The sequence below is a fragment of the Pseudomassariella vexata genome (assembly GCF_002105095.1).
Source record: "Pseudomassariella vexata strain CBS 129021 chromosome Unknown BCR38scaffold_1, whole genome shotgun sequence".
In the NCBI taxonomy this organism is placed as follows: Eukaryota; Fungi; Ascomycota; class Sordariomycetes; order Amphisphaeriales; family Pseudomassariaceae; genus Pseudomassariella; species Pseudomassariella vexata.
Window position 1 is genome coordinate 1530953 of NW_024467956.1, and position 26181 is coordinate 1557133.

Consider the following 26181-nt stretch of genomic DNA (forward strand, 5'->3'; position numbering starts at 1 on the left):
ATGGAATCACAACCCTGACGCCCACAAGTAAGGTAGGACACGAGTAAGCCAAGATAAATATTGGATATGCACCCCGTCAAAATTCCACGTCGATGACGGACAGACAAGTTTCCGTGCGGCTCGTTGTCGAAGATGCATCTCCCAGAAGTTTTCCTCCTTCTATTGGCCTGCTCTTCTGCTTTAGCCTCTGAATGCACACCCGAAGTCTTCTCCAATATCCTCGCTCACAATGAAGCGGCTTCGGTCAGCTATGCTGGTACTGTAGCTAAGGGAGGAAGCTTCGGTATACCGTCGCTTGCCTATCCGGCAAATGCGACAAACTTGCCGGCCCTTTGTGCGGTGACCATCTGCGTCAAATCTTCGGCCAACTCATCCTTCAGCTTTGGACTCTTCTTGCCCGACACTACATGGAATGAGAGGTTTTTGGCCACCGGCAATGGCGGTTCTGGCGGTGGAATCAACTGGTATGAACAGCCATATGGGCTCGACTGTGTGTGTAAAGAGAGAGAGGCTAATTACGCGCTACAGGCCCGATATGGGAACATTCTCGCAGTATGGGTTTGCCACGATGTCGACAGACACTGGCCACAACTCAACTGTGATTGATTCATCCTGGGCTCTGAACGCCCCAGACGCGATCATTGACTGGGGCTGGCGAGCAATGCATGGCTCTGTCATGGTGGCCAAGTCAGTCATTGACGCTTATTACGATGACTTCAGTGCCATCAAATACTCCTATTATGCGAGTTGTTCCACGGGTGGCCGGCAGGGCATGAAAGAAATCCAACTATATCCCGACTCATTTGACGGAGTGGTTATTGGAGCTCCCTGTAAGCTTTTCATCATTAAAACACATGTTCCTCCTTCTGATCCCAACTGACATTTGCTTCTAGCCTGGTGGACCACTCATATCAGCCCCATGACATTGAAACAGGGACTGTACAACTACCCGAACTCCAGCTCCAAGTACATTGGTATAGACTTGTTCCCCGCAATCCTGAAAGAGATCACAAAGCAGTGTGATCCACAAGACGGCGTCATCGATGGCATCATCAGCGATCCATCCCGCTGCAACTTCAACTACGAGTCTTTACTATGCACTCCAGCCAGCCGTGCCGCATGCCTCAACCCCGCCCAGCTGACGACCATTAAACAATTCTATAGTGACTACGTCGACGTGAATCAGACTTTCGTCTACCCCGCCATTTCCCTGGGAGGCGATCCGACCCTGCTCCTCGCCGGTTTGGGCAGCGCATTCGGATACCAATACTTCAAGTACCAAATCTACAACGACACGAAGTGGGACTTCACCCAGTTCTCCTACGCTGACGTCCAGAAAGCCGACGAGCTCGACCCGGGCCAGGCTACGGCCGACGACTTCGACTTGTCTCCATTCAAGCAACAAGGCGGCAAGCTTCTGATGTACCACGGCACTGCAGATAACCTCGTTCCAACGGGGGGTAGCATTTACTACTACAACCAAGTCTACCAGGCGCTGGCGCCGAAAGGGGTCAACCTTGACGACTTCTTCCGCTTCTTCCTCATCCCGGGCATGAGCCATTGCCTTGGCTCTGCCGTAGCGCCGTGGTACATCGGTGCGTCCAGCCAGGTGCCGAGCGGGACGACGCACTCCGTACCGGGGTTCATGGATGCGAATCATGACATTATTCTGGCCATGATGCGGTGGGTTGAAGAGGGACGAGCGCCGAACCAGCTCATTGCGACGAAGTATGTGAATGATACCACGACTTGTGGGATTCAGAGCCAGAGGCCTCTCTGTGTATATCCCAAGCAGGCAAAATACATCGGCCGCGGGCGGATCGAGGATGCGGTGAATTGGAAATGCGAAGGCTTGTATTAGTTTCTGGCAATGCCTTCAGAAGATATCTTTGGTCTTTACTCAATGTAACTAAGTCAGTCTGTCTGTCTGTCTGTCTGTAGGCAAAGTTTGAAACTTTGGATGCAGCCCCGAAGACATCCGCAAGTGATATGCCTGTATGAGGCAGGGCCCATACAGGCCACCACAAAGTTAGAAACAGATTGGTTTGATGTCCCGTGGCGCCATGAAGCTGAGAAGAAAACTCGATTTCACCGAGGAAAACCCAAAATCTTCTCTAGAAAAGCTTGAATTTCTTCAACAAGGCGAAGACTCCGTTCTATCAACATAACCAAACCCCGCGCAAAATCAAACAGCATACACTGAGAATACAGCTACTACGGCCATCAACAATGAGTTTCTTACGAGCTCTAGCACACGCAACTCGCGCACGCCCAACGCTGCGACCCTTCACAACCCCATGGCCAACTCTCGTGTTCCACCGCTGTGTAGGAGACCGACGCGTAGGCATACACACAGACGATGTGCCACATCCGCCCGCACCCCTCTACATCCCGTCGCAGTCATCCGCTTCTGACTATACCGCAAGGCCGGCCGTCCAGCCGCCCCGCCATTTTCGCCCAGCTGTGGAAGCTATCATGTCACAGATTGACTAGCGTAAGGTGTCGAAAGACCTGGAGGAGGGCATTTTGAGGGAGGTTGAGAAGAAGTGTTCGAAAAATACTCGAGACCAGAATCCCAGTCCAGGGGCTGCAGACTACTGGAGGCTCTGGGTGTCCTGTGGTATCTCCTTCTTTAGTCTCGGATGTATCGCATGCCTATGGTTAGCCACGTTGCTAGCAGAGAGCATAATTAAAAACCACGACTAACGAGTATTCCAGGTTTAACGAGCGGCCACGAGTGGAAGTAGGAAATCACGAATTGACATGCCTGAGCCAGGAAACTAGCAAGGCGGCACTGCGCTCCTTGAAATCGTTCTTCGAATATGAAATCAGGAAAGAGATGGATAAGCTGAAAAGACCGGCCGAAGAACAAAAGAAGGCCGATCAGTACACGAAGGCGAGACGATTGTTCTGGGCAGCGGCTTGAGGTCACGCAAACGGTATTACGAAGAGAAATGTGGAATTAAGGATTTGAGCATGGGCTTTAGACGGGAATCTCTACTTTCTCTAGCTAACGCTTGCAACCTAAATCTTCGTCTCAAGCAGACTGACTTATATAAGTTACATGGACTTCAGCAATGTCAAGGTTATGTTTATGGGGCCAAACTTCGCAATCGACCTCAGAAGACCTCGGCAAGTTAGGTCTGTTGAATGACCTACTGGACGGCACTTACTTTGGTCCTCAAGGTCACGTTTTCAATATATTTAACCGTAGTTCGTCCTCTTTGTAGATTACAGCAAGCAGTCATATGCATTGACCTTGTCGACCATGTTCTGCAAGTCCTCTTGTTGATAGCAATATCTGGTCAAGTGTAACCCCTCCGAATTGCACCTTATACTGTCTCTGTAACGATGATTTACCTGCCAGCGGACTCACCGAAAAATATAGTGATCCATCTCGTTAGTGGATGATCATCGATCTGGGTTACCCAAGTCCCTAGGTATAATGCCGTTCCCGTTCTGCCAGCCCTCTTCCCAGCCTCAGCTGACTGATTCTTCGAATACGACTGTTACGTTATTTACAGTAAATTATATTTCCGTTGCGGGCAACATAGGCATGATTTTCGAGGGTGTGTAGCATTGTACATGACAAACAACCTGTCAGGAAGTCAAAAGGGAACCAAATTGATAGGTCGGCATTGCCAGCACACTGACTGCCTTCTGTTGTCGGTGTCTGCCAGTCATGGTTGTCCAGCGCCGTAGCGCGGTTTTAAAAGTGATTGCACTTAGAATTAGTACAGCTAACAACATCATCAAGCAATTTTCAGAAGAAATATAGTGGTTCAGGATACGATCATGAGAGTGGCCAATTTGCGTCATGTAACTATTCTTGCTTATATAAGCCCAGTATAGAACGTAGACTATACTCTTGATTTCTTCGGAGTGCCCTAATGCGCATGTGATCGAGGCAGATTTGTGATGGATGTAGGTTTATTTGAGCCGTCTAGAGCGCGGTTTATCCGCTTCCTTTGTTGCGACTGGTTAACTTGCTGGTAGAAAACAAGGGGAGATAATGGCCGAATACGCCGCCAACAATAATGGTTCCCCTTGCTAAATGCCGAACTAACTACTCACTAATGCACCTGAGATAATGCGGGTAAGTATCCGCTCTCAAATATTGACGCGATTGAGCAGGGATGATCAGTGTAGAATAGTTGAAGTTTGAAAACCGGCGAGTGTCTCGCCGGCCGTTAGTCTCGCGAAAAATCACTGCTAACCGCATTGATCCCCAATACAACACTAGATCGGACAACTGACCGAAAGCATTAGCACTATTGCCCGATCAATTGAAGCAGCAAAACTGTAATGATTTCAATTATTTTGGTAGCTTTGCGTTGCTTGATAGTTTTCTTGACTTTAGTATGAGAAGAGTAAAGTTATAGCTGTTTATATATATCTAGAGGCCGTAATCGCTTCTTACGCTTATCCTCTTCGTACTAAATATGGAATAGGTTTACGAAAACCTTATTAAAGTATTTCTTATAAACGCATATCCGGCTTAAATTCATCAATTTTACCTGTAGTCGTAGATTAAACTAACATAGTAAAGCTAGCTTTAACGTTCTAGCGTTAAGGCCTTTTCGGATATTTTATACTAAGCCCTATAAATAATAAAATATCTCTGTAATTACGTCTCGAGAGCGTTAATAGTAAAATACCGTATTTAACGCCGATACCTTAGTACTATAGCTTAGATATCTAATATTTTAAGCGTGGTTAATCCGGCTTTTAAAACCAGCTACTTTAAAATAGTAGGAGACAACTGTATTATTTTGAGAAAAAAGTGTTAAAGGGAAAAGAGAGCATCGCGTTAGAACGCAATATGGGTACATTAGAGTTGCGACCAGGGGTGTCTATCAATGTGGGGTCAATGTAGCATGCAAGATAGTGACGTCTGCGGCCGGCGTAAGTATTCCAAATAGTTTTGAAGTATGATAAAATTGACACGCTCGACAACGAAGCATTGACGTCCGACAGCTAGTATGTCAGGTAGAGTGGAATTGCTATGCGGCGTGTGGCTTGGCTCAAACCCCCTTTTATCACATACTTCCGATATTCTTTCGTTTCGAGCACTGCTACGCGTTTCTTCCATATCTATGGCTCTCACGATTTCTATCCATTGCCTGACACCTATCCCGACGCTAAATCGGACTCGCCAGTCGTGGAGAGATTGTTGCTGAACACATTAGCTACCGGCATCTTCCTTGGTTATCTCAAATTTGGAATCGCATTGTACTTGGTTCTAATGATGATATACCAGAAGTAGACAGTTACTACAGACCAAGCTATATTGGTGGATTCAGACATCAAAACACACAACGCTAACAGAAGTTGACTTCCGTAACTCAGTCGTCCACTGGAACCCCAAGGGTTACATTGAGGGCATCTTCTCCCTGTTGATGACTCTGGGTGCATGTGGTGTTGACCTCTATGCCTGCTCTACGTGTTGTGCTACGTGGGTTGGTGTTGAGAGGCTCTGCAAGGTGTTCTCTTTCCGGAGGGAAGGAAGGACGGAAGGAGGGGTCTGGCCCACTATCTACACAGTAACTATAACGCTTCCGGTCTAGGGCAAAACTGCGGTGCTTAATCCCACGGAATATCTCTTCGAGAACTACGTGAACGTTTACGACGTCTTTTACTTGCTCCTGAAGTCACCCCCGACTTTATCTATTCCAATCGCTTTGTAATGTATCCTGAGGATGTGACTTCTCGTACTTAATGAATCTACCTGGTTGATAATATTCATTATCACAGGGCGGTTAATTTCCTTGTTCGTACTCGAGTGCAGGTAAGCTCTGAGTGCGGCATAACGTATTTCACTCCCATTCCGACACCCCTGTAAACCCCAACAATAACCACACCGCTATTTACATTATCCTTTTATTTCTCAACCACTTTTGCTTCAATTGACTTTATTCCAAGTATTCGATCTGATCTGCTATCAATGCCTTCATATACGGAAGAAGACCTCGCTGCCGCCGTTCTAGACGTCGCAAATGGTAAATCTGTGCGACGCGCTGGCCTGGATTGGGGTATACCAAGGACTACACTTATCGACAGACTTCAAGGCGCTGAGTCAAGTCGCGAGGCCTCTGCTAGCCAGCAGAGGCTATCTCCAGTGCAAGAAAAACACTTAGCAGACTGGGTTTTGGTCCAGGAAGCCCTTGGACTAGCCCCAACGCACACGCAGCGCGTCCTAGCCCTCAAAGGTGACCACCAACCACTCGGCAAGAATTGGCTGGAAGTCTTTCTAAAGCGTCAACCAGCACTAAAGACTAAAAAGCAACGCCGTATCGACTCTCAGCGTATCAATGGCGCGTCTACCGAGGTAATCCAAGCCTGGTTTGCTTCAAAATTACGTATTCCCGCAATTCAAGCGATTAAGCCGCAATGCAGGTATAATATGGATGAGCATGGCCTTATGGAGGGTCAAGGGGGCTCTGGGCTAGTTGTCGGGAGCGCTACCTTACGCGCAATACACCAGAAACAGCCTGGTTCGAGGGCGTGGACGTCAGTTTTGGAATGTGTGGATGCCCTCGGCAATACCTTACCCCCCCTGGTTATTTTCAAGGGCAAGGACGTCCAAGAGCAGTGGTTCCCTGATAAAAATCTTCAGGACTTCAAGGACTGGCGCTTCAAGGCATCCCCCAAGGGCTGGACAGACGATACGATAGCTATCAAATGGCTTGAAGACGTTTTTATACCCCTTACGCTTCCTCAGGACCCTTCAGACACTCGTTTACTTATTTTGGATGGTCACGGTAGTCACACAACTGATACTTTTATGTCTCTTTGCTATCAAAACAACGTATACTTATTATTTTTACCCCCACACTCATCTCATGTCCTTCAGCCCCTCGATGTTGGGGTGTTCTCAGCTATGAAAACGGCATATCACAAGGAGGTCGGGTTTTTAACCCTATTAACTGATTCAGCACCTATTGGCAAGCGAAATTTTATGCGCTGTTATGCCAGAGCATGCCAGAGGGCCCTAACGGCTCAAAATATCAAGTCTGGTTGGCGTACAAGTGGTCTATGGCCCCTAAATGTCGCTAGGCCCCTTACTAGCCCTCTTCTGCTTGAAAATAGCAACCGCACACGTCACCAAGGTCCAGACATTCTTATTACAACCCAGCAAGTCCAGAAAACACTCCAGACGCCTTCAGAGGGCAATGTTGTATGGTCAACGCCAAAGAAGAGCGTAGATATAGAGCGCCAGTTTAGGGAGTTCAATCGACTCCAACAAACTAACCTGACTACACAACGCCAGCTATTTAGAAAGATGAAAAAAGGGTTTGATGAGAAGGATTATCTATTAGTAAGCGCGGAATTACAAATTGAGGGCTTGAAACAGCGATTGGAGCTTATGAAGCCACGGAAAAAAAAGAAGGTGCAAATAAGTCCAAACGCGAAATTCGCAAGGATTGAGGACGTACGGCGGATGAGGGAAGTATCTAATGAATCTCTTGTTGATGATTCGGATTCAGAAATATCTAATGTATCTACTGTCGAAAGTGATTGTATAGTTGCTCAGAATTGAATTTGTGGTGGTTGTTTGAAATTGCAGTGTTATTCGTGGTGTTTTGTTTTATAGGGTGTCGGAATGGGGGTGAAATACGGTACTTGCCTAGCATTCTAGATTGGGAAAGGGGGCGCGAGCAGGATTGGTCATTATGCATCAGGTTCTTCTGCTATGGCTGACACGCATTCCTCCAGAACCCCGTTCCATCCGCAACCCATTTTTGTAAAGTTGAAAAGGAGTGCTCGTGTCCAAGCCTGAAAAACCCGAGGCAAGCACCTAGGAAAACACGATCGTATAACGTCGTTTCCTCTTCTCGTTAATTTACAAGAAACACAGGTCGTCCCTCTCAGACATGGACGAAGAAGCAGCTATGCGGGCATTGGCCATGCCCAAACGACCCATCAATTTTGTCCCAGCAGCGGCGGGAGATATCCTCCACATCGGATCCATCGTCTGTCGCATCATGGAAGACGGATCGAATACAGGTGAAGTTCCCTCAGTCTCTGTTTGCAGGAGGATCTCATGTCTGACTTCCGGGCAAAGACAATCGGATCGGCAGCGCCGAGTTCACCGTCCCACCCAAAACACCAGGACCGCCGCCACATTGGCACGAAATGCACGACGAGACTTTTCTTGTTACGTCCGGTACTATTCGTTTCCATGGGCCTGAGGGCAAGTCAATTGATGCAAAGGCCGGTGACTATGTTGTGGTGCCAACGTGTGCACCGCACACATTTGAGAATGCGGGCGATGAGGAGGCCAAGTTTTTCAATACCTTCACGCCGGCGCATTATGTCAACTATTTCAAGCTCTTGTCTACGATGCTTGAAGCAAAGGGTGGACTGCCCAGGGAAGTGCACTTGGAGGCTATGTCACGATATGCGACTCTACCGGCAAAGGATATGTAGGACAACGGCGGAATAACCTAGGGTATTCATGAAAGATTGGATAGACTGCGAAACGCTCCGATAATGTCACATTGCTTAAGTGGCTTACCTTGTTGAACCTTCTCCGTGCTAGAGTGAAAACGAATCAACACTACCCCCTTTTCGGAATTTACGTCTCTGTGTTGCTATTCCGACCAGCTTGCCTCGTGCTCAGAATAGGCGGCTGTGGACGAAAACTGCGCCGTTCAGCTAGTACAGACCGGATCGGTTGATGTGTTTGGTTCGGCGCCGAGATAAAATAACCGGATACGAGAATAGTGTCGGGCCTCATACTATAATCTGACCACATCATCTTGCTAGTGTAGGTCCACTCACCTTTTAGCGGGGTGGTCCGATAAATAGTTACGCCGTCTCTCTCAACATCTTGATACCGGGGTTCATCCTTCACCACACTGAGTACTTGCTACGATGGTACGGTCATCTCCTGCTAATTCTTGAGCCCTGCAGAATGTCGCTCACTTCGCAATCCTGAATTTACACTTGGGGAAGGAAGAAAAATCCTATCTTGCATTTGCAGACGGCAGACCTGCCCTCAATGGCACAGAAGACTTTTCGGATCACAGGCTGCAGCGAGGGTAGCGCCGGCGCAGCTTTGGCGACAGATTTATATGACCGTGGCCATCGAGTCTTCGCAACAACTCGAAGCGAGATCTCGTTACTGGACTTTGTTGGCAAACCGGGGGTTGCGACGACCAAGCTGGATGTCACGTCACCTTTTTTCCATTGAAGACGCAGATACAGTCGTGGAGAAAGCTACTGGCGGAAGTCTAGACAAACTCATCAACAACGCCGCCATGTTCAGCCTCATGCCGCTCGCAGACGCACAACTAGATGATGCCAGCAAGTCTTCGAGACCAACGTCTTTGGCGTGTTGCCGTGACGCAGTTCATCCTGCCTCTACTCCTGTACGCCGGGTGAGGAAAGGGGCTGCTTCCCAACGCTAGCAGCATTCAGGCGGAGCTGTGCCCGCCTTGGCAGGGAATATATGCAGATAGGGAGGCGACGCGCACGGCGATGAGACATTAGATGAGGCTTGAGGTTGCGCCGTTGGGGGTGCGTGTGGTGACGATCATGTTTGGTGGAATGAAAACCCCACTAAAGAGACAGTTGATAACTGTGCCGGAGGGAGTATGCATCAAATTCTGGCGCAGTCCATCGAGACGAACGACACTTACAAGGGGTATTCGCCGATGAGCCCGGCGGACTATGCGAGGTCAGTCGCTGATGAATTGCTTCGTCCCGGTTCTCGGGCCATTTTGTGGAAAAGGGGCTTTCACTTTTGTGACTTCGATATTAACATGGTTTTGATGGGTGGGCATGATGGACGGAGGACAGATTAAGAGAAGTGGACTGGCCAAGGTTGACCGTCGAGTTAATGATCACTGAAGATGGGTTTCTTAAACCAATATCGATCCATATCCTTTCCCAGGATGCGCGTCCCAACTCATTGGCCATGATCATGTCTCCATTTTTGCGCAGAAGGGCTCTGCATCTTGACGCTTCAAGCCTGCAGCAGTAAATGGACATGCGCATAGCTATCACCAAGCATTACGAGACACTCGACAGAAGTTATCAACTACCAGAAAGACATGCCTGCTGTAAAAGTGATATGAACTTCTATAAGGACAGGTTGAATTTGAAAAGCATAATGTTTATCCCCCGATGTTGTGCGCATCCGATGTGCTGTATGGCATACCCATATTCAGGCCGACAGAGTGCATGTCAGTAGATGCACGGTGGTCCGATCTGCAGACGAACTTCATAGGTGCCCCTCGAAGGACCCAGAAATCGAGAAATACCAATGAGGTCAAGGTTGCAACCTTGACCTCACAAATTCAATGTGCATTATGCAAGGTGATGGGTTTCCCGGGGCATATCCACAGGCTCGCACAAGCGCCCCCTCTGGGCCTATGTGATTGGGGTAACACAGGGCACCCAGCCTGTCCAATATCCGACAGAATGTCATGTCATGCGAATCTTCGCCGACGTCGACATGTGTCGTTGCCATGCAGAAGAATGGTTATCGGATACATGCAGGTCTCAGCCTGACCAGGTGGCCATTTCGAGAATGAGGGGGCGGTGGAATTATTGGTTGAGCCGCGCTTCCTTCAATGTGTGTTTCCGTCTATCGTGCGAATGGACAAATGGGCGGCGCCATCACCACGCAGCTAGTCATGTATGGAGGCCCCGAAACATGGTATGATATTCGATTTGCTCGCCATTAGTAGCCATGAGCCAGGTTCTGCAAAAATAGACAAAAAACTCCCCAAAGAAGTGCCAACAGGAGGATCTAGTCGCGGTGCGCTGAAGTTGAAGTTCAAAGATGGTTCTTCAGCACAATGTCGCACCGCATCCCTTGACAGAGTGTGGCTTGTGAACTCCCACGGCGTGGCGACGGAAGTGTCACCAAGACCTTGGGGGGGAGGAGAATGAGGCGTTTATGGCGTTTCGCCAGCTTCACACGTGGGAAAGAGCCACATGCAACACCACCGTCATCACCATCACCAAGCCCAGATACTCTGGGATATTATAATACCGAGTCGGCTGGTGTAGTTGGTCACTTCGCTGGTAGATAAGTCCCGATTTGAGCCTCGCCCACTTGGGTCGGTGACGAGTCGCGGGTTCGAATCCCGCAGCTGACACACAAGGGGGTTTAGTCAACCCTTACGGCGCGCTGCCCACCTTGTTGACTTCGCCTACCTAGCGATAATAGGGAGATTGGTGCAGTTTAGGATTACGAGCATCCTAGCCAGTCGACCGTCAAGCACTACGTCGGCGGAATATAACTCGACAGCCGGTCCAGAATTCGAATCGTTAATCCGACCCCTTATCGGACCTCGCCTTTCCGATAACGCTCGTCGGCGAACCCGTCCCCTCACGATAGAAGGCGCGCAGCACGCCCTCTCGCCGCGATTCTTGCGAGCGTCTGACCACGTTACGGTCTATCCACTTGAGCGTATGGTTGAGATGTATACGCTCGACGAGAACCCCAATTAGCAGATACTACGACTTGTCGCGACAAAAAAATAGTCGAGCATCTTCTGCACATCAGCAGCATCCCACCCCTGAGGACGAATTTAAGTGCCACATTACCACACTTATCGGTAGTTCAGGCAGGGGTTGTAGCACAGACTTAGGGAGGGACAGGAGGTTTAGTAGTCGTTTGGCTACAAGTTTACCTGTATAACCGCCCGACGCGGCTTAAGGGCCCGCTATATCATCTATAGCCCCTTAAGGGAGTACTTGTAGAGGTACCGAGGGTTAACACCTACGGCGTATTTAATATTATTTTTATAATACCGAGACCACGGGAACGTCAAAGCACATCTGTATGTCGGCTGTCAGGGATAACTGCATCTTGACCTGTTCTGCCGCCCCAAACTGTCAGACCCATGACGTTCGAGAACAGACAATTCTAATGGTAGGGAATTTTAGGACACGGGCAACATGGGCTTATGCGTACTGTGACCTTTTTAAGAGTGCACTTTCCGACGACCGTATGTTATTGTATGCAGGTTCACTAATACTTGTGTAATGTGATCAGTCACCAGTAACCAGATAAACCTCGATGCCACACACCATGAATCTCAGTGCTGAACCAGAGAATTGGGAAACGATCACCAAACATGGACCAATCGCATCTCACTCGAGGTTCCAAATCGACCCATTTTCAAACCAGATCACCCGGACAGCGGCCCGCATCACCAGCGGTATCTGCCACGACTCTCATCCTTCATCTATTCGGCTCCGAGCTGAGCGTCAACTGGCGACAGGATACATCGAATAACAGTTTGCCAAGTAACTGTGGCAGTCGGATCCAGAGACATACCAGGGCTGGGCGTGCTTCCTTTTGATATATTCCAACTTTCTATCAAAGCCGAAGGGTTACACGTCAAACACAAGTGGAAACCATTGTACGACTTTCACATGTTCAAGGGTCAGGGCATGCACTTAAACCCCTGTTATCTTCTCCAGCAAGGCCGGCTTCCCTAAAATGACAACCCACCGGTGTTGAACCAAATCATATTGTTGAAAAAGTCACAGCTGCGCGCAACTTGATCCTGTACAGCTTCGATCTAGGGTCTTTGATCTTGAAAGAGAACTCAAGGTAACCTCGTGTCCTCCGCATTCCAAGCTTTCCAAGAGAAACAGTTGCAGGGCCACACCAGAGTTCGAATCTAAGGTAAACAAAGTCTGGTGACTCTGCATCCGATGATGTAACGGCGTCCGAGACCGTTTTTAATCTACCATGACCAACGACCCGAGACTCTGACCGGAGAATGAGCCCGAAACTGCATCTCTTACAACAAGCTGCAGCTTCACATTGATAAACCAGAACACAACTCTAAACAGAACAGTGGCACCACTTTGATCCATCCGTCGTCCAATCCTTCTTTTTCTCCGTTCCCCACGCGGGAAGCGGGCTCTCAATATTTGGTGGTTCCCGAGGCTCTGGGTCCGACTTCGGTACCATCCGACCCATAATCGACCTCTCTTGTCAAAGGTTTGGTTCCGTCCCAGCAATCCGTGGAGCGTGAACATCTCGCTAACGATCGGCCTAATTCGAACTTTTCGATCACCTCGTCCAGCTAAGCCTCGCACGCATCGAGTATTATGTCCACCAATACGGCAGAAGGCTTGCTGAGTCCGCGCAGGCGTGGGAAAGACAAGAGCCGCAAAACACTTCCAATAACCGTCCTTTTCAGTTTCTCTTCGTGTTCCTTTCTGCTTCTGCTATAGCCCGAATGTGTGACGCATTCCTTTCCTCCCTCTATTCCTTCTCCTTCTCGTCAAGCTTTTCCATATGTCTCATATCCTGTCTTAAGTGGGTGCCCCGGCAGAGTGGCCGCCACCCAATTCCCATGAGGGTAACGGGCGCCACGTGTAGGCCACGCTGAGGGAAGGTTCTGGCCCCATGGCAGGTTTGACCGATGGGTTGGACAAAGAGGCTTTCCAATAATTGCCAGCCCGTCGTCCGTGGGGACGCGTATCATAAACGGTGAGCGGATATTGGGCCATGGCCCAAAAAGGGTTGCTGGGATGCTCATTCAAGGTGAGGAGTGGTCTAAGGAATTTCTGTGTGTTTCCCAGAGAAAGCGGACAAAAAAGGGAAAGGAGATCGTGGATGCTACGCAAAGGGGTATTGAACAGAGATGGGGGAGGGGTCCAGGTTGGAGAGTATCCGGACGCAATGCAACGCAGACTTGCACGAAGGGGGGGGGGGGATGATGGGGATCGTATATATAAAAGGCACGACTCCGGAAGGACTCCATGCAAGGGACTCCCAGACCATTCAAGCAACTCCTTGTCCCTAGTCCCCAAAGCAGAACCAACGTCCAGCAGCAGCAGCATCTCCGTCTACGACACACGAGACTGTCAAGCAAGTATCCGAACAATCCTTTCCCACCTACCCACCCACCCCGAGCCTTGACAGCTGCAGCATCTCGGTCCCACGCAGAATCCAAGACCGTGCAGAACCTGAAGCCCATCATCTTGGATATCCCGCGCCGCAGAAAAGTTCGCGGACGAGCGAACAACAATACAACCTCAGCGGACACCTCCGCCTTCATAGCCCGAAGCCAGCGGCCGCCCGATCACCTTAGCATATAGTTGTCTCGGTGCTTGGCCCTCCGAAACCACGCGATACTCCCCGGCTCAAGTCCCCGATTGCCAACCCCGAGAGGCCCGTCTGCCACGTGGCCATGTGCACCTACTATTACCTCCACTACCATCACCTCCCGCCGTGCGCGCGAGACATTGACTACGCCGTGCATTACTCATACTGTCCCAACTCGACGACGGAGCGTTCCGTCATGAGTCCCCTGAGCCCCATTACGTAAGCATTTATAATCTATGTTAGCCCCTTTCTCGGTTTCACTTGGGCAAACAATGTTCGGACTCTGGATTGGGGGGAGAGGGGGGAGGGGGGGATTTGATTACAAATCACACTCTCTGTTGGTTTCTTCCCTTATTTCAGCATGAGCAACTCGGCTCTTCAGATATGTCTTAAAAATCTCAACCCCCCACCTCCTCAACCTTTGCGATTGAAGTCTTCAGAAGTGGCCGTGTACTTTCAGCTCCCGAAGTACCCTGTCTCTAGTATCAGTAATCACTAACCTTCGCCCACCTCAACCAGATCCAACACCATGGCCTCCCACTCCCAGAACCAGCTAGTGCAACAGCCGTGCGACGATCTCACCTACGCGCCCGAGTTCAACCCCATCGAGGGCATCGACTACAACAACCCGTGCGCGACTGGAGGCTGCCTCGTCTCGCAGCAGTGCAGCTCGGGCGGGTGCCGGCTCGAGGACCTGGGCAACAGGTGGGTCTGCTGCCAATGCAGCCGCGGCGGCAACACCTTCCGCTGGTGTTCGCATCCGATGAAGAAGGTTCCCGACACGCTGTGCTATCACGTCGTGTGCCAGAACTGCTGGGCTGACAGCTAGGCTAGAGCCTAACTGAGAGCTGGACTGATTCGAGCTGTGGATGAAGAAGCGTACGGCTGAAGTGCGATATAGGTAGGGTCTAGACCGATGTGTCGGATGTGGGAGGGCTTTGGAGGGGCTTGAAGATTGACAGGTCCATTGTGCGAGTAGGTGACATCATGTCTTGAAAGGATGATGGCTTGACAGGTCACGAGAGTAAATGGGCTTGAAATTGTCTGCCTGACGAGCGTGGGGGGCGTTTGGGCTTGAAGAATCGATGGTCTGGCAAAGCGGGATTGGTGCAGACAGAAGAAGAAATCTACGGACAAATATACGAAGGTCTCGCAAGTATGGAGGTTACCAGGCGCATGTGAATTCTTCGAGCTATTAGATAGATGAGGCTGAACGAGGCGCAATTTGTACCATGCGAGTGAGACCGGAATATATTTCACCGGAGTTTTTGTTGACGTGCCTTGCCGTGAGCGTCACTGATCTCATGCCTGACTTGCGAGTTCGCCGATCAGAACACGTGAGTAGGGTAGGACGTATGTTGAGGCTATGGCCAGAAGGTTCCAATAGAGTTTGTTATTTTCCCCTGACGTTCGTTACTCGACTTCAGAACAGGAATGGATTCGCCCTTTGATTCAACGATGGTTACTCGGGACGGTGCATTGCGATTGAAACACGCAGCCTTCCAGGGCTGCAGCATGCGCGCAGCTAGATCTACCCCTTTTTCGGTGATCAGGTACGAGTGAGGCCTGTGGGCCTGACTATTGAGCATATGGAAAGACATGTTGCTTGTAGTTTGGTAGCAAGCATGATGAAAACCTCTTCCGACGACAAGAAAAACGTGGCAGCCTCGTCAATAATTCGCAAAGATGGCCCATCAGATCGCCGATGCGAACAGGTTGCCTTCGTATACACGAGGCCGCAGGGGAAGAAAAAAAACAAAAAAAAGGGGGGGGGGTGATAACTGGCCGCAGATGAGGAAGCTTGTTCAATCATGGAAGAGATAAAGGACGCGGATTCTCTCCAGAAGTTGAAATGGATTCTGTGCCATCCGTAGTTCCCGTGAGGAATATCAACGAAACGAAATACTTCAAGTCAAGATTAATCCAACTTGAGAGAAGCCACTTGACTTCAGCATAATCGCTCAAACAAGACGCAAGGACGATACAGACCTTACCATGTGCACCGAAACAACCTACACGCTCCGTTGCGAGCACGTCACCACACGGACGGCATACTGCAACGACGCGCCCAAGCCTTCAAAGTCGTCATCTCGCAAGCAAAGAAAGCCATGCAAGAAACTCACCCGAACTTCGGTCCCCTACCCACCACCGCCGGAGTTCGGTCAGCACGTCAAGTGCCCATTGACACCGTGTCCATTCGAGGAACGCGGCGGCTACGTAAGTATACACCATTCTCCTCCACCCCCTGAATTGGTCTGCTCGAGAGCAAGCAACTCTTGGTCAAGGCTGAACAAGATCCTTTGCCCCAAGTAAGGTGCAGCTTGGGGCCAATCCCCAAGGCATTGACAGGTATTTCAATTGTCATGGTTACTAACTCCTGTCGTTGCAGTGGAACTGTTGCTGGTGTGGCAAGGAGTGGAATGATACAGGACGCTGCAGATGTGTCATGATTATCGACCGGCAGGAGTACCGTTGTGAGCATATTTGCTGCGAGACGTGCGAGCAGGCTGTCGAGTTATGAAACGGAGTAGGCGGGGGTGGAAGTGTGCGTAGCCTGGGCAGGAGCAGAGAGTGGGTGGAGAACGAACCAGATGGGGCTGATAATGGGCGGGATGCGATGTGATGTGATGACAGTCGCATCGAAAGAGTCGCTCGTGTGGCCTATGCTCCTTCTTAGGCGAACAGGTCGGTGGCAATTCCCTTGCTCAAGATTGGGCATTAATTTGGAGGTGGCCGGGAAGTTGCAAGCTCGAGTTGGGCTGGACGAACGAGTGTCAGCTAGAAAATCTGTATCAACGCGGTGAATAGACTTATGTCGCACAAGTAACTATGAGGAGGACTGACTGTGCTCCGTCGGCTCCAAAGTTTGGGTTTCAATGTGCGTGAGATTGAGTCGTCGGGTTTGGTTTACAGTACAGACGAAATGGCGTGCCAGCTGTCGAGTTGAACAAAGAGGCGTCCAATTATTGCCGTCATCATGAGACAGCGTCGTCGACGTATGACTCGAGGCAAGCAGGTGTCGGTGTGCTGGCTTGCCTAGGTCCAGGGCCATACGATGCAGACTTTCCAGGGTGCGGCCCGTCGAACATCCATTGACACGTTGTCGATGGTTGTTTTTGGGCCGTATCTACGAGCTGGCACGCGGAGCTTCCACAGGAAAAAGCAATTCCAGCTCCACGGGCCTCTCTATTTATGGATTACTGATGGGACCTAACCCCGCTTTCAGTAACTCGATCGTTGGTCCTTTCTGCTACATGGTCATTGACCGGGTATCTGGAATCCAGATCGATGCAGGCGACAGAGATCGACCAATGGCGGATGACCGGACACATACCGATCTTGCATCTTGATCAACTTTCGGCCACCTGCAGGTTTGCCGTTGGTGATCCTCCAATCCCATGGTGAACTATAGAAAAGCAATGTCGCATTTTCTAAATCACGCATGGCTGATTCGTGAAGATCGCGCCACTAGATCTATATTTCCCTGTGTTAAGCGCGAGCTTGGGCAGGCTCGAGGTCGTACACCAAATGCACTTGACCGCGACAGTCTTGCCCCAAGTCCCATCGTAACAAGAGGGCGGGAGATGTTACCAATCTGCTGGACCCTCTGGTAAAACCCACCCGCGCCCGAAGGAACAGATACAAAAAGCAATGCAATGCATCCTTGCCGCCTGGGGTGTTGAGACACAGGCAGCACTGTGTGCTCCGCGAGATCCCATTTGGCCATGGTGGTTGAGTCCATCCCCCGGGGGCTGCATCGCTTAGAGGGGAATATGACAGATCAAGGACATGGTGGTCGAGGCCAGAGTGTTGACGTTGCAGGCAAGAGAGTCAGGCTGAACCAAGATGTAATGGGGCTGAACCCTTCTCAAGCCGGCATATAAGCCCATGGATATCCGGCGAAGCATGCAGATTCGGAGGAAGTTCGTCTCAAAAAAAGCACCTGCAACCTGCTCTTTCGTTACCAGCCGGGCCTTATAGCTTCAGTTAAGGCGTCGTTTGGGGAGCCAGCAAAGACACCGCGGACCCCAGTGTTGGCAAGATGTGCCACGGACACCCTCACTACCACACCTGCTCTCACACGTCAGTGAAATGGCTGTATTGCCCAGAAGCCAGCTTCGATCTCGAAACTGGATACGAGACTCCGTGCTCGAATCCGATATACTCGACACCCCAACCCTCCAACGCCGACTGTCCACTTCAGAATTGCCACTTCAAGACACTGAGAGGTTGCTGGACTTGCTGCGTGTGCGGAAACAACGCCAACACTCAAGGCTGGTGTAACGGCGTAAAAGCGGCCGACCCGTCCAAGGGTAGCTGGACTCCAGTGGGAGTGGAACCACGAGCCTGGGATACTTGTGGCCATGGGGCTTGCCACCAATGCATCAGAAATGGTGAGAGGATTGTGTGTAATCCGATGAAGAGCCAGCTGCTAATCAATGCTAGCATCGTCCCGGGGATCGTCGCCAGAGCTGTCATTCGCAGAAATCCGGAAAGGGAAAGGTACCCGCAAGTCTTCTTCTGGGTTTCGGAACGCGCATAAACGTCCTTCTGCGTTCGACCTTCCCAGTCCATTCCCCACTGTGCATGAAGGTGACGAGCACAGTGGCACGCAAACTGCATCGGGAGGCTCGAGAAGGTTGAAGAGCTCAGGGGGTCCGACATTCGACGTGAGCCTGGATTACTCACACTCAAAGAAGGCGAAATCATCCAGCACTAAGAAAAAACAACGTCGCAGCCACCACTAGGTATCTAGGGAGACGCACTGTCTGAATCGGTATATAGGAGTACACGAGGTGCCGGAATGCTCACTCCTTCTGTATAGGAGGAAGTCCGCAATAGTGCGCAAAAGCTAGATGTGTTTTACTGAACGGTGGTTGACCGTACTAGACGCCTATCATTAAGTTCGCCTGTGGCCGCGGACCATCTTCAGAGTTCTGGTAGCTCAACGACAGTCCGAAGCTACGGGTACGCCTCGGCAGCAGCAGCAGCTTTCCTGCGAACTGGCCTATACATTAGCAGATAGACAGTGAATGAAGTCAATACACTGGGTGACACCAACCCGTAAGTCTCGCGATGAAAGGATGCGAATGTGCACCCGTACATCGCAATCGAGTCCGACGGCCGAAAGCTGGAAAGAAGTTATTTTCGGTCGCACAGAAGAGCTGGACCGGTGGGGCTCGTCCAACATGATGATTTCAGCCCCGAGGTTCACCGTGATCCAGGAAATGCAGTGTCGCCTAACACGACGCCGAACACGGCCGCATCGGCAGTCGTGCCTCGGGCAACTTGAGTCAAGTCATATCGGAATGCCGGTATCCAACATATGGAGGTCTCCGAGAAGCAGCTCCAGATTCTTCGAGCTCTACTTCAGGTTGTTCACGAACTGCAATGAGGAGTTTGAAGCTTGGACACTTGGGCAAAGCAGGTCGTCCCTGTAACAACTTTGCAGCACCGTAACCTCGAAGACTTTGCACAACAACGATGCGCTCTGACGGCTGTGCTTCCCACGCCTGCGAGATTGCCACGTGCAGACCCGCAGAGATCATCATCCAGCCGCCCTGTTTCCATTCATGGTAGGGGCAAACGTCACACTGCTAAACCTGGGCTTTGCGCGTCTGAGATAGACATACAGCAGCGATCTCGACGTCAACATGCCTGGAAATGGTGAGGTTACACAAGACTGACTCGCGATCTGCTCGGTTACCCCACCTGATTGTGCTGACATGAACAATGGAGAAGCCGGCCAAGAGGGCTACAGTATTAGGGAGGTAACACTATTGGGCCGCTCCAATTAGCTCACAGCGAAAATCCGCATCAGTCCCTCTGACCCCCAATGGACGTGAGATGAGTGCCGGGATCACCGTGCGGTAGTTTGACTAGAGGGATTTCACCTAAGCAACACGTGGTGGTGATATGATCTACATAATAGAACCCGAAGAACCTTATTCCCAACAATTCGCAAGGTGGCTCGTGGCTCCCGGCTCCCGCAGATAAATGCCTCCGTTTCCCTATCTCGATATCTAGGGAGACCAGAGAAGTGGATATTGCCGGTACTGCCTTCATCTTTTCTCTCTGACGATGTGGTGCGAGATGGACAACGAGGTGCGGATAGTGAAGAGCTTGAGGAGACCAGCGACATTGAAAGGCAAAAATGAGCAGCCTAGTTCGTGCGTCGTCCTCTCGACTTGTTGTCGGAGGCTGGAGAATCCCGTACAATTACTTCATGATCAGCAAAGCAAAACGACGCATGAAGTCGGTTTGGTCGGTTCAGTTCATCACGTTCAATCGGCAGACTGTGGATGTGTCTAGCCCGTCGTTGAGTGGAGTTCTCCGTATTTACGATTCGCCTTCGTACCTGCTTTTACCTGCTTCCACAATCCGGGTTTGGCCATCATCTCCAGGCACATTGGAGGCCTGCCTTAACCGTTAGTGCATATAAGCGCGAAGAACGGGATCATCGTGATCTGTACCTGGTCCGTTTAAGTAAGGAATTTGTGGTCCTCCTCATCAGACATATTGGGAAACTGCGTTAGTTTCCATGTACCGAGGTACCCGGTCCCCACCACTAATGGCCATGCAGCACCACCTTCAATCCATGTGTCCCATGTGGCATAAACACGCTAACCAGATTCGAGATCAAATTAGACGGCATTTTGGCAATAGTCTGTCTCCGCCAGGCACCGCCCAACCGTCGGTCGTGGGCCAACGGCGGAATTCGAACGCCTCCCTTTGCGAGGCGTTTTGGCGTTGTTTCCATGTTTGAACTTACACAAGCTAGATGCAATAGTCGTTGAAACAAGAGGGGTTTTCCGGGTGCGTTTATTCATATCTTCTATCGTATGTATGCGTAAGCAAGGATACGAATCGGAGTAGATACACAGATCAGATTGCATGCGCCGTGAAAGATTACGATTCGATCGCGTGGCAACGGGGTAGATAAGACGCAATGCGACAGCCGCAGACTCCAAGGCTTGTGCGTCCCAAGGTCCATTGGGCAATTCTAATTCAAGCAAGATCCAATGATCATCTATCGCGAAGCTGAGAGAATAAGGAGCCATGTGACGGTGGCGGTGACGGTGACGGTGACGGTGACAGAGAGAGAGAGAAAGATAGAATTGACCGCAGCAAGGCGGAGAGGTTTGACCCTGGTTGCCATTGGAGGATCCGAGCACAACACCATAGTGCAGCAGCTCCGAGGGCAGTTATGTGCGGCTTAAGTATTGTGCCTAAAAATGAACCTTTATTTTTGTGACCCAACACTACTTGACTCAATTTCATCTGACCAGCACAACACGACCTTGGAAGTCCACTTCTCTGGCTCGCCCAATTTGAAATCATCATCGTCCCCCTCTTGTTTCTATTCTCCCGACGTGATTTACCCTTTTTTCCACCAACACGCAATCCATCTCTTTGTGCCCTCGTCCGATCTTCTGCTGCTGACTCCAACTCCGCCAGAAACCTTTGCAGGCTCGAGGGCATTGAGATCCACTGGACCCAACTAAGTCCCCATTCGAATCACGGCTGGGGCACAGCACACCGATCTCTCACTCAATTCAAAGCTTTGCAATTGCGGCTAGACCACTGTAACTGCGACTCTGGTCAACCAGATCTGGAAAGGGGCTATTTTGCTGTTGTCACCGCTGCGCGCTCGTCTATTGTAGTCGAACCGACCTTGTCCGACCCGACGCACTTACGAAGCTTGCCCTCAACACCCCTTTGAAGGTTCTCTCGCACCCCATTGCGTATTGCCTCTCCACCGGATCACTATTCTTAACCAAAATGCCTACCTCATTGGATTCGGCGCGCCCGATCATGGCCCCCTCTGTACGTCACTTCGACCGGGTCCCTCCACCTGATTCAGTTTGCGATGCAACCCTTGGATTGAGGTGTCCGTGTTGGTGTCGGGTTGATCCGTACTCATTCCCCAAGGCAGTGGATAATCTCCCACATCTTTCCTTTGCTCGTGACCAGTAGTCAACGGGATTTGCTTATCTGTCATATTCGTGCTGCATTGCCATTCCTTGAACCTGCCGTTTGCTCTTTGCTCTCTGCCCTACGTACCAAATACCCCTCTACCAAATTCAAACTTTGCCAGCCTACAAGTTGACAGACATTCCTTTCGCTGACACACCGTCTCCCCCGTTCAACAGGTTGCAAGCCCCCGAACCTCGGTCCGCTACAGCACATATAGTATGGCGCCGTCGCTGACGGCAACGGTGCAGACGACGGACTCGGCCCAGGCCGAGATTCGGGACATTGAGAGCGGACTCGCGCGTATGGAGAACAAGGCGCTCTCGGAACAGCGGGTGGAGCTGTCCGAAGAAAAGACGGCCAACATGAGCAAGCTGGCCCTCGGCGCCAAACTCGACCGCGCGCTCGACCGGAGAATGTCGGGCCAGGACGCCGTTATGCGGCCACGGAAGAGGGAAAACTTGGGGCCACAGCAGCCGCCCGCCGCGGTGCTGAGCGAGAAGGTCAAGGCTTAGATTGCTGTTGGCCAGGCTGTGTGGCGCGGTCGAGGGGTGAGATCAAGCCGGGGTTGAGGTAGTATGAGCATCTGGAGAAGAATTGGCAGGGCTTGTTTTGAGATACCACGTCGATACTACCCGTCAAGTTCGGTCAACAAACCTGGCGAAATCTTTGGAGCAGACAGTCCGCTAGCCGCGTCATTGGGGGTTTTGTCTCGTCACTGGAATCAGTGTTTCATCGCACTGGAATAATTGTTTCGTATGTTGGCATAGGCGGCAGAGAGGACTAGGCCCCTCCTTCGGATGTTGAAAGGAAGCTGGATTCTGGACGTGAAACACGTTCTATTAGAGGAGAAACCGCATGCTTGGCGGGAAGTTCCAGGAATGTGCCGTCGAGCGGCTTCTGTACGAAATTACAAAACGCCCGCGAGGAAACAGGGCACATGGGGTTTGGGGCGGCAATCCATATCATATTATTACATTATGGCCTTGCACACTTACTGCGTCACGGGACGTTGACATTTCCCTGACACCATCCTCGGGTCTCTTAGAGATGATGTGAAAGTAGGATGCATTTCTCCGACGCATCCGTCGCCATGAAATCCTGCGGGGACCAACCAGGCAATGCCAGTAAAGACTATATACAACAAGTCTGAGAATCGTGTATCTGTGACGCCGTAGTATCCTTCTGCCAAACACCATAGCCACATTGCAGAACGAACCATCGAGTGTAAGTGCCGCTCTGGGCACTTTCCGAACTAGCACAGCCTCCCGTCGCTCACTTGATAGAGTAGCTTCTCCAGGAAAACCGCGTGCATCCGTTTCAAACTCCCAGAGGCCGTCTTCTAAGCCGTCTCCTTCCCCAGCTTCGCATTGATCTCCTTGAGCAAAGCCGCAAGCTCTGCCTCATCGCCCTCCATCTCCAACCCACGCGAGACCCACTCGCGAGCCTCCTCAAGCCGGCCCATTTCAACAAGGCACTTCCCCCTTCTCCACCAGGCCTTGGCATTGCCCGTCCGCTTGGCCTCGACGCTAGCCTCGGCATCGACGGCGCCCTCGGGCCAGTTCTGCATGCTCATGTGGGCCTGCGCGCGGTTCGCAAATAGTGCCGACACTTCCTCGCGCACCAGCTGCTGCGGCTCCCACAGGGGGCGTGTCAGTGCCATCTGCAGGCCCAGGTTGTAGAACTTGACCGCTTCGCCGTACTTGGATTTGCGATAGGCGTCGTTGCCGCTGTCGCGCAGCTTCGAGATATTGGCTGATCGCTTGGGGTTTACGGGAACCGGCGGCGGTGGAATCTGGAGGGACGTCTCGAGGGAGAGCAGAGATCGGTGCAATGTGTTGAGGGCTGCGAGTTCGGTCTGCAGGTCTTTGGAGGATGAGGTCGAGGTTATGGATTTGGATTGAGGGTCGATTCCCAGAGGGAGCACCTCGAAGACTTCGTCGGCCATTGTGTGTGGTTGTGTCGTATCGAGGGGTGTGAATACGTTTGGTTCGCCGACGGTAATTGCACGTGGCCAGAGAAGGATATCGGTCGCGATCGATGCAAGGGGCCAGCCGTTAGGTTGTGCTGCTTCAGACAAGAGTTGGTGGGTATCGTAGCGACAGTGAGCCGTGGCAAGTATTGCTGGCCAAAATAAATAACTGCTGTTCCTGACGGCAGCCTGAAATGCTGGGAAATGATGAGTTGCAACTTGCAGGTGGCTTGAGCTGGGAGGGTATTGCCGGACGGCATACAAAAGCCCCGCACCTGACCCGATTGAGCTGACAGGATCAAAAGAAAGGCGAAAAGAAAAATGAAAATCGTTAATGCTTGAGCCTCGGAATATGGCGTCGGAGACAGGATCGTCTGGCCTTCTCGGGCATTAATCACCGTCAAACCTCACTTACTTCGTCACTCGTTCATCTACATGACATCAAAATTGTCTTTTGCAGCATTGTTCTACTGCGGAGGGTCGTCACCGTCGGCCTCGGGCACTTCACGCCAGCTAGCAATTCAAGCTAACATGTCGGGCACCTCAACCAGCCGTTATTTAAGACGTCACGTCAGGCCAGTGCCTCAAGTCAAGTACGTCAGCCCTTCCACCTCGCTCAGAACATACCATATTGACAGTCACATTGAAAGAAGCACTTTTTAGACTAGGCGGGGCTCTCGTAGGCTATAGATGGCCTAGGGCCGTGGTATTTGTGAGCCTGGCATCAAGGAGGTGAATTTACCTGCTGTCGATGTTGTGGGTGAATAAATCAGAAGATGAGCTTTTCGGGATGAAATACCTGAAGATAGAAATGTCGGAAGCGTGAAGGTGAGGGTTATCATGAGGATACGTGGTGAGAATGAGGCGGACGGTCACTTTGTATGAGAGGGACTAGCTGGGAAGATACTGCCGAACGGCATACAAAAGCCCTACACTTGACCCGATTGAGCAGACAGGACCAAAATAAGGAAAATAAACTGCAACTTCCTTTTTGCTTGCCTATTAATCTGCTTGATCGAGCATTGGAACTGCCACATTCAAGTTCCAAACCGCATTGACCCCCTATTGTAACGCACCCCTATTTGCAATACTAATTTCCCTAAATTACCCCTCTAACGCGATGCTACCTTCCTCTTCAACCACTTTTTTCTTAATAACAAATGATAAAGTACTATTATATTAGAAGTAATCAAGGCTAATTAAAAGGTTAATTAAATGTGCCTTAAATCTTCGGGCTACAGTACTAGACAGTACCAGAGTATTGTCAGATAGGGCACCTGGTTCCTAGGTTCAGAAATAATATGGCACTAGAGAAGACTAGTGTCACTTGAAGTTCAGACGGCGAAAGGAACCCCTCTTCCCAAAAGTAACACCAAAGTTACTGTCCACTTAGGGGTCAGACACCTGAACAATGTACCGCCGACATGTTCTAAAGAATCTATATAAGGCAGAGCAACGGGAGTTCGCGAGAACAGAACACAGAGAACAATTCTCCTCATTCATATACAATCTTACGCACTTCTGACTACTCGATTGTATATAAATGAGGTGTGTTCTTGTCTGTCTGTCTTCTTGTCAGGGTACGGCCTGGACCGAAGGCGATAGTACAGAGTGAAGGGGAGAAATAGGCGTGTCCCCCTGGTGGTCACCTGGTGTTCACTGGTGGTCACTTGGTGATGGCAGGTAGGGGTATCCACAGTAGTTTATTGATCTCTCCCCTCTCTATCTTCCTCCGTCTCGACTCCTTACTTATAGCCAGCCGAGGTTCTCTGTTGGATTCTGGATGTTTGCTTCCGCATGTCTGTGTTCCTCCGACTTCGGCCAACATCTTGGATAGCGGCTCTTTATCTGCAACCAAGCGATTCCCTATCCGCTGCAAACGGCTTCAACAGCTCTCATTCGCCACAAGCGGCTCTCTAGCCGCCACAAACGGCCTCCCGGCTCCTCATTCGCCACAAACGACTTCCTTCCTGGTGGAAGCCGGCCCGCCTCGGATGACACTTGTGGCTCTGACACTTCTGTTCTCGCGAACTCCCGTTGCTCTGCCTTTTATAGATGCTTTAGAACATGTCGGTAACTTTGGTGTTACTTTTGAGAAGAGGGGTTCCTTTCGCCTTCTGAACTTTAAGTGACAATAGTCTTCTCTAGT

General features: G+C 50.7%; 9 protein-coding genes and 1 non-coding gene across 10 annotated transcripts; 8 read left to right on the forward strand and 2 right to left on the reverse strand.

Moving 5' to 3' along the window:
• BCR38DRAFT_519746 (feruloyl esterase B precursor) lies at positions 1–2926 on the forward strand (the record flags this gene model as incomplete). Its single annotated transcript, XM_040865145.1, has 4 exons — positions 1–464; positions 529–830; positions 894–1728; positions 2719–2926. Exons 1-4 carry the CDS (start codon positions 133–135, stop codon positions 2924–2926), a joined length of 1677 nt encoding a protein of 558 aa, XP_040720912.1. The 5' UTR covers positions 1–132.
• A 4771-nt stretch (positions 2927–7697) lies between these two features.
• On the forward strand, positions 7698–8667 carry BCR38DRAFT_462526 (RmlC-like cupin domain-containing protein). Its single transcript, XM_040862620.1, has 2 exons — positions 7698–8007; positions 8066–8667. The coding sequence occupies exons 1-2, from the start codon at positions 7875–7877 to the stop codon at positions 8428–8430; spliced, it is 498 nt and encodes a 165-aa protein (XP_040720913.1). The 5' UTR covers positions 7698–7874; the 3' UTR covers positions 8431–8667.
• A 133-nt stretch (positions 8668–8800) lies between these two features.
• Positions 8801–9772, forward strand: BCR38DRAFT_7969 (uncharacterized protein). The gene has a single exon (XM_040865657.1). The coding sequence runs from the start codon at positions 9078–9080 to the stop codon at positions 9411–9413; it is 336 nt and encodes a 111-aa protein (XP_040720914.1). The 5' UTR covers positions 8801–9077; the 3' UTR covers positions 9414–9772.
• Positions 9773–11008: 1236 nt separating this feature from the next.
• On the forward strand, positions 11009–11111 carry BCR38DRAFT_t10. Its single transcript has one exon. It is a non-coding gene; the product is annotated as a tRNA-Thr (tRNA).
• Positions 11112–14171: 3060 nt separating this feature from the next.
• On the forward strand, positions 14172–14915 carry BCR38DRAFT_331126 (uncharacterized protein; the record flags this gene model as incomplete). The annotated part of the gene is made up of 2 exons (XM_040855028.1): positions 14172–14286; positions 14644–14915. 2 exons carry the CDS (start codon positions 14172–14174, stop codon positions 14913–14915), a joined length of 387 nt encoding a protein of 128 aa, XP_040720915.1.
• Positions 14916–16081: 1166 nt separating this feature from the next.
• Positions 16082–16607, forward strand: BCR38DRAFT_453895 (uncharacterized protein; the record flags this gene model as incomplete). The annotated part of the gene is made up of 2 exons (XM_040861645.1): positions 16082–16303; positions 16476–16607. 2 exons carry the CDS (start codon positions 16082–16084, stop codon positions 16605–16607), a joined length of 354 nt encoding a protein of 117 aa, XP_040720916.1.
• Positions 16608–18128: 1521 nt separating this feature from the next.
• On the forward strand, positions 18129–19965 carry BCR38DRAFT_453896 (uncharacterized protein; the record flags this gene model as incomplete). The annotated part of the gene is made up of 2 exons (XM_040861646.1): positions 18129–18491; positions 19939–19965. The coding sequence occupies 2 exons, from the start codon at positions 18129–18131 to the stop codon at positions 19963–19965; spliced, it is 390 nt and encodes a 129-aa protein (XP_040720917.1).
• A 1014-nt stretch (positions 19966–20979) lies between these two features.
• On the reverse strand, positions 20980–21718 carry BCR38DRAFT_8025 (uncharacterized protein). The gene has a single exon (XM_040865662.1). It carries the CDS (start codon positions 21566–21568, stop codon positions 21113–21115), a length of 456 nt encoding a protein of 151 aa, XP_040720918.1. The 5' UTR covers positions 21569–21718; the 3' UTR covers positions 20980–21112.
• A 150-nt stretch (positions 21719–21868) lies between these two features.
• On the forward strand, positions 21869–22575 carry BCR38DRAFT_453897 (uncharacterized protein; the record flags this gene model as incomplete). Its single annotated transcript, XM_040861647.1, has 2 exons — positions 21869–21913; positions 22240–22575. The coding sequence occupies 2 exons, from the start codon at positions 21869–21871 to the stop codon at positions 22573–22575; spliced, it is 381 nt and encodes a 126-aa protein (XP_040720919.1).
• Positions 22576–23402: 827 nt separating this feature from the next.
• BCR38DRAFT_330783 (tetratricopeptide repeat domain-containing protein) lies at positions 23403–24008 on the reverse strand (the record flags this gene model as incomplete). The annotated part of the gene is made up of 1 exon (XM_040854995.1): positions 23403–24008. One exon carries the CDS (start codon positions 24006–24008, stop codon positions 23403–23405), a length of 606 nt encoding a protein of 201 aa, XP_040720920.1.
• Positions 24009–26181: the final 2173 nt, after the last annotated feature.

Bases quoted from the DNA above. Each gene is read 5' to 3' on its own strand.
- BCR38DRAFT_462526 (XM_040862620.1), top strand. From the start codon at position 7,875: ATGGACGAAGAAGCAGCTATGCGGGCATTGGCCATGCCCAAACGACCC. The intron at 8,008-8,065 runs GTGAAGTTCCCT...TTCCGGGCAAAG, and splicing joins GGAAGACGGATCGAATACAG to ACAATCGGATCGGCAGCGCC.
- BCR38DRAFT_7969 (XM_040865657.1), top strand. From the start codon at position 9,078: ATGACCGTGGCCATCGAGTCTTCGCAACAACTCGAAGCGAGATCTCGT.
- BCR38DRAFT_8025 (XM_040865662.1), bottom strand. From the start codon at position 21,568: ATGCCCTCGAGCCTGCAAAGGTTTCTGGCGGAGTTGGAGTCAGCAGCA.